This window comes from Oncorhynchus keta, unplaced genomic scaffold (assembly GCF_023373465.1).
Source record: "Oncorhynchus keta strain PuntledgeMale-10-30-2019 unplaced genomic scaffold, Oket_V2 Un_contig_3378_pilon_pilon, whole genome shotgun sequence".
Classification (NCBI taxonomy): Eukaryota; Metazoa; Chordata; class Actinopteri; order Salmoniformes; family Salmonidae; genus Oncorhynchus; species Oncorhynchus keta.
This window is the reverse complement of record NW_026287223.1, coordinates 518,585-527,500: the sequence shown is the minus strand read 5'-3', so window position 1 is coordinate 527,500 and position 8,916 is coordinate 518,585. Positions and strand designations below refer to the sequence as shown.

At 53.6% G+C, this 8,916-nt stretch overlaps 1 protein-coding gene across 1 annotated transcript in view; it reads left to right on the top strand.

The window, feature by feature from the left end:
- The window catches only part of smc2 (structural maintenance of chromosomes 2), a 62,730-nt gene that overhangs the window by 22,912 nt on the left and 30,902 nt on the right, over positions 1-8,916 (top strand). Inside the window, exon 17 of the mRNA XM_052508190.1 lies at positions 1,101-1,225. Within this exon, the coding sequence (XP_052364150.1) occupies positions 1,101-1,225 (125 nt within the window). The remainder of the gene's footprint in view (positions 1-1,100; positions 1,226-8,916) is intronic.

Below are 8,916 nucleotides of genomic sequence, written 5' to 3'. Positions count from 1 at the left end.
TTAGGAGTTCAGCTAATTCAATATTTCTGAAACATTTCTCTATATTTTCCTATATATTACCCCCCTCTACCCTCTCCCTCCTCTACCCCCTCCCTCCTCTACCCTCTCACCCTCTCCCTCCTCTACCCTCTCTCTCTCTCTCTCTCTCTCTCCCTCTTCTCTCTCTCCCTCCTCTACCCTCTCTCTCTCTCCCTCTACCCTCTCTCCCTCTACCCTCTCTCTCTCTCCCTCCTCTACCCTCTCTCTCTCTCCCTCCTCTACCCTCTCTCTCCCTCCTCTACCCTCTCTCCCTCCTCTCTCTCCCTCCTCTACCCTCTCTCCCTCCTCTCCCCTCTCTCCCTCCTCTCTCTCCCTCCTCTACCCTCTCTCCCTCCTCTACCCTCTCTCCCTCTACCCTCTCTCCCTCCTCTACCCTCTCTCCCTCCTCTACCCTCTCTCTCTCTCCTCTACCCTCTCTCTCTCCTCTACCCTCTCTCTCTCTCTCTCTCCCTCTACCCTCTCTCTCTCCTCTACCCTCTCTCTCTCTCTCTCTCCTCTACCCTCTCTCTCTCTCTCTCCTCTACCCTCTCTCTCTCTCTACCCTCTCTCTCTCCTCTACCCTCTCTCTCTCTCTCTCCCTCCTCTACCCCCTCTCTCTCTCTCCCTCCTCTACCCTCTCTCCCTCCACTACCCTCTCTCCCTCCTCTACCCTCTCTCCCTCTACCCTCTCTCCCTCTACCCTCTCTCCCTCTACCCTCTCTCCCTCTACCCTCTCTCCCTCTACCCTCTCTCCCTCTCTCCCTCCTCTCCCCTCTCTCTCCCTCCTCTACCCTCCCTCTCTCTCTCTCTCCTCTACCCTCTCTCTCTCTCTCTCTCCCCTCTCTCTCTCTCTCTCTCTCTACCCTCTCTCTCTCTCTCTCTCTCTCCTCTACCCTCTCTCTCTCTCTCTCTCTCCTCTACCCTCTTCTCTCTCTCTCTCCCTCTCTCTCCTCTACCCTCTCTCTCTCCCTCCTCTACCCTCTCTCTCTCCCTCCTCTACCCTCTCTCTCTCCCTCCTCTACCCTCTCTCTCTCCCTCCTCTACCCTCTCTCTCTCCCTCCTCTACCCTCTCCTCTCTCTAGGTATCGTTTGTTAAAGCAGCAGTTAGACTTGAAGACAGAAGAGTTAGATATTCTCCAGGTTAAACTCCATCAGAGCTCCTTCCATAAACAACAGGAAGAACTGAAGATGTTACTGAAGACCATCGGTGAGCGCACGCACGCACACACACGTTTTTCAACATAGCAGCTCTAGGACAACAGCTGGTAGGATACGGTGGGGACAGAACAGCTGGTAGGATACAGTGGGGACAGAACAGCTGGTAGGATACAGTGGGGACAGAACAGCTGGTAGGATACAGTGGGGACAGAACATCTCTAGGACGACAGCTGGTAGGATACAGTGGGGACAGAACAGCTCTAGGACGACAGCTGGTAGGATACAGTGGAGACAGAACAGCTGGTAGGATACAGTGGAGACAGAACAGCTCTAGGACAACAGCTGGTAGGATACAGTGGGGACAGAACAGCTCTAGGACGACAGCTGGTAGGATACAGTGGGGACAGAACAGCTCTAGGACGACAGCTGGTAGGATACAGTGGAGACAGAACAGCTGGTAGGATACAGTGGAGACAGAACAGCTCTAGGACAACAGCTGGTAGGATACAGTGGAGACAGAACAGCTCTAGGACAACAGCTGGTAGGATACAGTGGAGACAGAACAGCTGGTAGGATACAGTGGGGACAGAACAGCTGGTAGGATACAGTGGGGACAGAACAGCTGGTAGGATACAGTGGAGACAGAACATCTCTAGGACAACAGCTGGTAGGATACAGTGGAGACAGAACAGCTCTAGGACAACAGCTGGTAGGATACAGTGGGGACAGAACAGCTCTAGGACGACAGCTGGTAGGATACAGTGGAGACAGAACAGCTGGTAGGATACAGTGGAGACAGAACAGCTGGTAGGATACAGTGGAGACAGAACAGCTGGTAGGATACAGTGGAGACAGAACAGCTGGTAGGATACAGTGGAGACAGAACAGCTGGTAGGATACAGTGGAGACAGAACAGCTGGTAGGATACAGTGGAGACAGAACAGCTGGTAGGATACAGTGGAGACAGAACAGCTGGTAGGATACAGTGGAGACAGAACAGCTCTAGGACAACAGCTGGTAGGATACAGTGGAGACAGAACAGCTCTAGGACAACAGCTGGTAGGATACAGTGGAGACAGAACAGCTGGTAGGATACAGTGGGGACAGAACAGCTGGTAGGATACAGTGGGGACAGAACAGCTGGTAGGATACAGTGGGGACAGAACAGCTGGTAGGATACAGTGGGGACAGAACATCTCTAGGACAACAGCTGGTAGGATACAGTGGAGACAGAACAGCTCTAGGACAACAGCTGGTAGGATACAGTGGGGACAGAACAGCTCTAGGACGACAGCTGGTAGGATACAGTGGAGACAGAACAGCTGGTAGGATACAGTGGAGACAGAACAGCTGGTAGGATACAGTGGAGACAGAACAGCTGGTAGGATACAGTGGAGACAGAACAGCTGGTAGGATACAGTGGAGACAGAACAGCTGGTAGGATACAGTGGGGACAGAACAGCTGGTAGGATACAGTGGGGACAGAACAGCTGGTAGGATACAGTGGGGACAGAACAGCTGGTAGGATACAGTGGGGACAGAACAGCTGGTAGGATACAGTGGGGACAGAACAGCTGGTAGGATACAGTGGGGACAGAACAGCTGGTAGGATACAGTGGGGACAGAACAGCTGGTAGGATACAGTGGGGACAGAACAGCTGGTAGGATACAGTGGGGACAGAACAGCTGGTAGGATACAGTGGGGACAGAACAGCTGGTAGGATACAGTGGGGACAGAACAGCTGGTAGGATACAGTGGGGACAGAACAGCTGGTAGGATACAGTGGGGACAGAACAGCTGGTAGGATACAGTGGGGACAGAACAGCTGGTAGGATACAGTGGGGACAGAACAGCTGGTAGGATACAGTGGGGACAGAACAGCTGGTAGGATACAGTGGGGACAGAACAGCTGGTAGGATACAGTGGGGACAGAACAGCTGGTAGGATACAGTGGGGACAGAACAGCTGGTAGGATACAGTGGGGACAGAACAGCTGGTAGGATACAGTGGGGACAGAACAGCTGGTAGGATACAGTGGGGACAGAACAGCTGGTAGGATACAGTGGGGACAGAACAGCTCTAGGACAACAGCTGGTAGGATACAGTGGAGACAGAACAGCTCTAGGACAACAGCTGGTAGGATACAGTGGGGACAGAACAGCTCTAGACAACAGCTGGTAGGATACAGTGGAGACAGAACAGCTGGTAGGATACAGTGAAGACAGAACAGCTCTAGACAACAGCTAGTAGGATACAGTGGGGACAGAACAGCTGGTAGGATACGGTGGAGACAGAACAGCTGGTAGGATACGGTGGAGACAGAACAGCTGGTAGGATACGGTGGAGACAGAACAGCTGGTAGGATACGGTGGAGACAGAACAGCCGGTAGGATACGGTGGGGACAGAACAGCCGGTAGGATACGGTGGGGACAGAACAGCTGGTAGGATACAGTGGGGACAGAACAGCTGGTAGGATACAGTGGAGACAGAACAGCCGGTAGGATACAGTGGGACAGAACAGCTGGTAGGATACAGTGGAGACAGAACAGCTGGTAGGATACAGTGGGGACAGAACAGCTCTAGACAACAGCTGGTAGGATACAGTGGAGACAGAACAGCTGGTAGGATACAGTGGAGACAGAACAGCCCTAGACAACAGCTGGTAGGATACAGTGGGGACAGAACAGCTGGTAGGATACGGTGGAGACAGAACAGCTGGTAGGATACGGTGGAGACAGAACAGCTGGTAGGATACGGTGGAGACAGAACAGCTGGTAGGATACGGTGGAGACTGAACAGCTGGTAGGATACGGTGGAGACAGAACAGCTGGTAGGATACGGTGGAGACAGAACAGCTGGTAGGATACGGTGGAGACAGAACAGCTGGTAGGATACGGTGGAGACAGAACAGCCGGTAGGATACGGTGGAGACAGAACAGCTGGTAGGATACGGTGGAGACAGAACAGCTGGTAGGATACAGTGGGGACAGAACAGCTGGTAGGATACAGTGGGGACAGAACAGCTGGTAGGATACAGTGGGGACAGAACAGCTGGTAGGATACAGTGGAGACAGAACAGCCGGTAGGATACAGTGGGACAGAACAGCTGGTAGGATACAGTGGAGACAGAACAGCTGGTAGGATACAGTGGGGACAGAACAGCTCTAGACAACAGCTGGTAGGATACAGTGGAGACAGAACAGCTGGTAGGATACAGTGGAGACAGAACAGCCCTAGACAACAGCTGGTAGGATACAGTGGGGACAGAACAGCTGGTAGGATACGGTGGAGACAGAACAGCTGGTAGGATACGGTGGAGACAGAACAGCTGGTAGGATACGGTGGAGACAGAACAGCTGGTAGGATACAGTGGGGACAGAACAGCTGGTAGGATACAGTGGAGACAGAACAGCTGGTAGGATACAGTGGAGACAGAACAGCTGGTAGGATACAGTGGGGACAGAACAGCTGGTAGGATACGGTGGAGACAGAACAGCTGGTAGGATACGGTGGGGACAGAACAGCTGGTAGGATACGGTGGAGACAGAACAGCTGGTAGGATACGGTGGGGACAGAACAGCTGGTAGGATACGGTGGGGACAGAACAGCTGGTAGGATACGGTGGGGACAGAACAGCTGGTAGGATACGGTGGAGACAGAACAGCTGGTAGGATACGGTGGAGACAGAACAGCTGGTAGGATACGGTGGAGACAGAACAGCTGGTAGGATACGGTGGAGACAGAACAGCCGGTAGGATACAGTGGGGACAGAACAGCTGGTAGGATACAGGACAGAACAGCTGGTAGGATACAGTGGAGACAGAACAGCCGGTAGGATACAGTGGGACAGAACAGCTGGTAGGATACAGTGGAGACAGAACAGCTGGTAGGATACAGTGGGGACAGAACAGCTGGTAGGATACAGTGGGGACAGAACAGCTGGTAGGATACAGTGGGGACAGAACAGCTGGTAGGATACAGTGGGGACAGAACAGCTGGTAGGATACAGTGGGGACAGAACAGCTGGTAGGATACAGTGGAGACAGAACAGCTGGTAGGATACAGTGGGGACAGAACAGCTGGTAGGATACAGTGGGGACAGAACAGCTGGTAGGATACAGTGGGGACAGAACAGCTGGTAGGATACAGTGGGGACAGAACAGCTGGTAGGATACAGTGGGGACAGAACAGCTGGTAGGATACAGTGGGGACAGAACAGCTGGTAGGATACAGTGGGGACAGAACAGCTGGTAGGATACAGTGGGGACAGAACAGCTCTAGGACGACAGCTGGTAGGATACAGTGGAGACAGAACAGCTGGTAGGATACAGTGGAGACAGAACAGCTCTAGGACAACAGCTGGTAGGATACAGTGGAGACAGAACAGCTCTAGGACAACAGCTGGTAGGATACAGTGGGGACAGAACAGCTCTAGACAACAGCTGGTAGGATACAGTGGAGACAGAACAGCTGGTAGGATACAGTGGACAGAACAGAACAGCTAGTAGGATACAGTGGGGACAGAACAGCTGGTAGGATACGGTGGAGACAGAACAGCTGGTAGGATACAGACAGAACAGCTGGTAGGATACGGTGGAGACAGAACAGCTGGTAGGATACGGTGGAGACAGAACAGCTGGTAGGATACACAGAACAGCTAGGATACTGGGGACAGAACAGCTGGTAGGATACAGTGGGGACAGAACAGCTGGTAGGATACAGTGGAGACAGAACAGCCGGTAGGATACAGTGGGACAGAACAGCTGGTAGGATACAGTGGAGACAGAACAGCTGGTAGGATACAGTGGGGACAGAACAGCTCTAGACAACAGCTGGTAGGATACAGTGGAGACAGAACAGCTGGTAGGATACAGTGGAGACAGAACAGCCCTAGACAACAGCTGGTAGGATACAGTGGGGACAGAACAGCTGGTAGGATACGGTGGAGACAGAACAGCTGGTAGGATACGGTGGAGACAGAACAGCTGGTAGGATACGGTGGAGACAGAACAGCTGGTAGGATACGGTGGAGACTGAACAGCTGGTAGGATACGGTGGAGACAGAACAGCTGGTAGGATACGGTGGAGACAGAACAGCTGGTAGGATACGGTGGAGACAGAACAGCTGGTAGGATACGGTGGAGACAGAACAGCCGGTAGGATACGGTGGAGACAGAACAGCCGGTAGGATACGGTGGAGACAGAACAGCTGGTAGGATACAGTGGGGACAGAACAGCTGGTAGGATACAGTGGGGACAGAACAGCTGGTAGGATACAGTGGGGACAGAACAGCTGGTAGGATACAGTGGGGACAGAACAGCTGGTAGGATACAGTGGAGACAGAACAGCCGGTAGGATACAGTGGGACAGAACAGCTGGTAGGATACAGTGGAGACAGAACAGCTGGTAGGATACAGTGGGGACAGAACAGCTCTAGACAACAGCTGGTAGGATACAGTGGAGACAGAACAGCTGGTAGGATACAGTGGAGACAGAACAGCCCTAGACAACAGCTGGTAGGATACAGTGGGGACAGAACAGCTGGTAGGATACGGTGGAGACAGAACAGCTGGTAGGATACGGTGGAGACAGAACAGCTGGTAGGATACGGTGGAGACAGAACAGCTGGTAGGATACAGTGGGGACAGAACAGCTGGTAGGATACAGTGGAGACAGAACAGCTGGTAGGACAGTGGGGACAGAACAGCTGGTAGGATACAGTGGAGACAGAACAGCTGGTAGGATACGGTGGAGACAGAACAGCTGGTAGGATACGGGGACAGAACAGCTGGTAGGATACGGTGGAGACAGAACAGCTGGTAGGATACGGTGGGGACAGAACAGCTGGTAGGATACGGTGGGGACAGAACAGCTGGTAGGATACGGTGGGGACAGAACAGCTGGTAGGATACGGTGGAGACAGAACAGCTGGTAGGATACGGTGGAGACAGAACAGCTGGTAGGATACGGTGGAGACAGAACAGCCGGTAGGATACAGTGGGGACAGAACAGCCGGTAGGATACAGTGGGGACAGAACAGCTGGTAGGATACAGTGGAGACAGAACAGCCGGTAGGATACAGTGGGACAGAACAGCTGGTAGGATACAGTGGAGACAGAACAGCTGGTAGGATACAGTGGGGACAGAACAGCTCTAGACAACAGCTGGTAGGATACAGTGGAGACAGAACAGCTGGTAGGATACAGTGGAGACAGAACAGCCCTAGACAACAGCTGGTAGGATACAGTGGGGACAGAACAGCTGGTAGGATACGGTGGAGACAGAACAGCTGGTAGGATACGGTGGAGACAGAACAGCTGGTAGGATACGGTGGAGACAGAACAGCTGGTAGGATACGGTGGAGACAGAACAGCTGGTAGGATACGGTGGGGACAGAACAGCTGGTAGGATACGGTGGAGACAGAACAGCTGGTAGGATACGGTGGAGACAGAACAGCTGGTAGGATACGGTGGAGACAGAACAGCTGGTAGGATACAGTGGGGACAGAACAGCCGGTAGGATACAGTGGGGACAGAACAGCTGGTAGGATACAGTGGAGACAGAACAGCTGGTAGGATACAGTGGGGACAGAACAGCTGGTAGGATACGGTGGGGACAGAACAGCTGGTAGGATACGGTGGGGACAGAACAGCTGGTAGGATACGGTGGGGACAGAACAGCTGGTAGGATACAGTGGGGACAGAACAGCTGGTAGGATACAGTGGGGACAGAACAGCTCTAGACAACAGCTGGTAGGATACAGTGGAGACAGAACAGCTGGTAGGATACGGTGGAGACAGAACAGCTGGTAGGATACGGTGGGGACAGAACAGCTGGTAGGATACAGTGGGGACAGAACAGCTGGTAGGATACAGTGGGGACAGAACAGCTGGTAGGATACAGTGGGGACAGAACAGCTGGTAGGATACAGTGGAGACAGAACAGCTGGTAGGATACAGTGGGGACAGAACAGCTGGTAGGATACGGTGGAGACAGAACAGCTGGTAGGATACGGTGGAGACAGAACAGCTGGTAGGATACAGTGGGGACAGAACAGCTGGTAGGATACAGTGGGGACAGAACAGCTGGTAGGATACAGTGGGGACAGAACAGCTGGTAGGATACAGTGGGGACAGAACAGCTGGTAGGATACCGTGGAGACAGAACATTATGTCACCGGAATAAGACCCTCTATATTTATTGGAAAGGAGCATCAAACTCATCACCTTTTCACTTTCACCATCCTGTGAAGTCCATCATCATTTATTTAATCTGTAGCCTAATTAAACTGCATGTTATCCTGAGTTAGAGGAGGCAGGCAGCCTGGTGGTTAGAGGAGGCAGGCAGCCTGGTGGTTAGAGGAGGCGGGCAGCCTGGTGGTTAGAGGAGGCGGGCAGCCTGGTGGTTAGAGGAGGCGGGCAGCCTGGTGGTTAGAGGAGGCGGGCAGCCTGGTGGTTAGAGGAGGCGGGCAGCCTGGTGGTTAGAGGAGGCGGGCAGCCTGGTGGTTAGAGGAGGCGGGCAGCCTGGTGGTTAGGGGAGGCGGGCAGCCTGGTGGTTAGAGGAGGCGGGCAGCCTGGTGGTTAGGGGAGGCGGGCAGCCTGGTGGTTAGGGGAGGCGGGCAGCCTGGTGGTTAGGGGAGGCGGGCAGCCTGGTGGTTAGGGGAGGCGGGCAGCCTGGTGGTTAGGGGAGGCGGGCAGCCTGGTGGTTAGGGGAGGCGGGCAGCCTGGTGGTTAGGG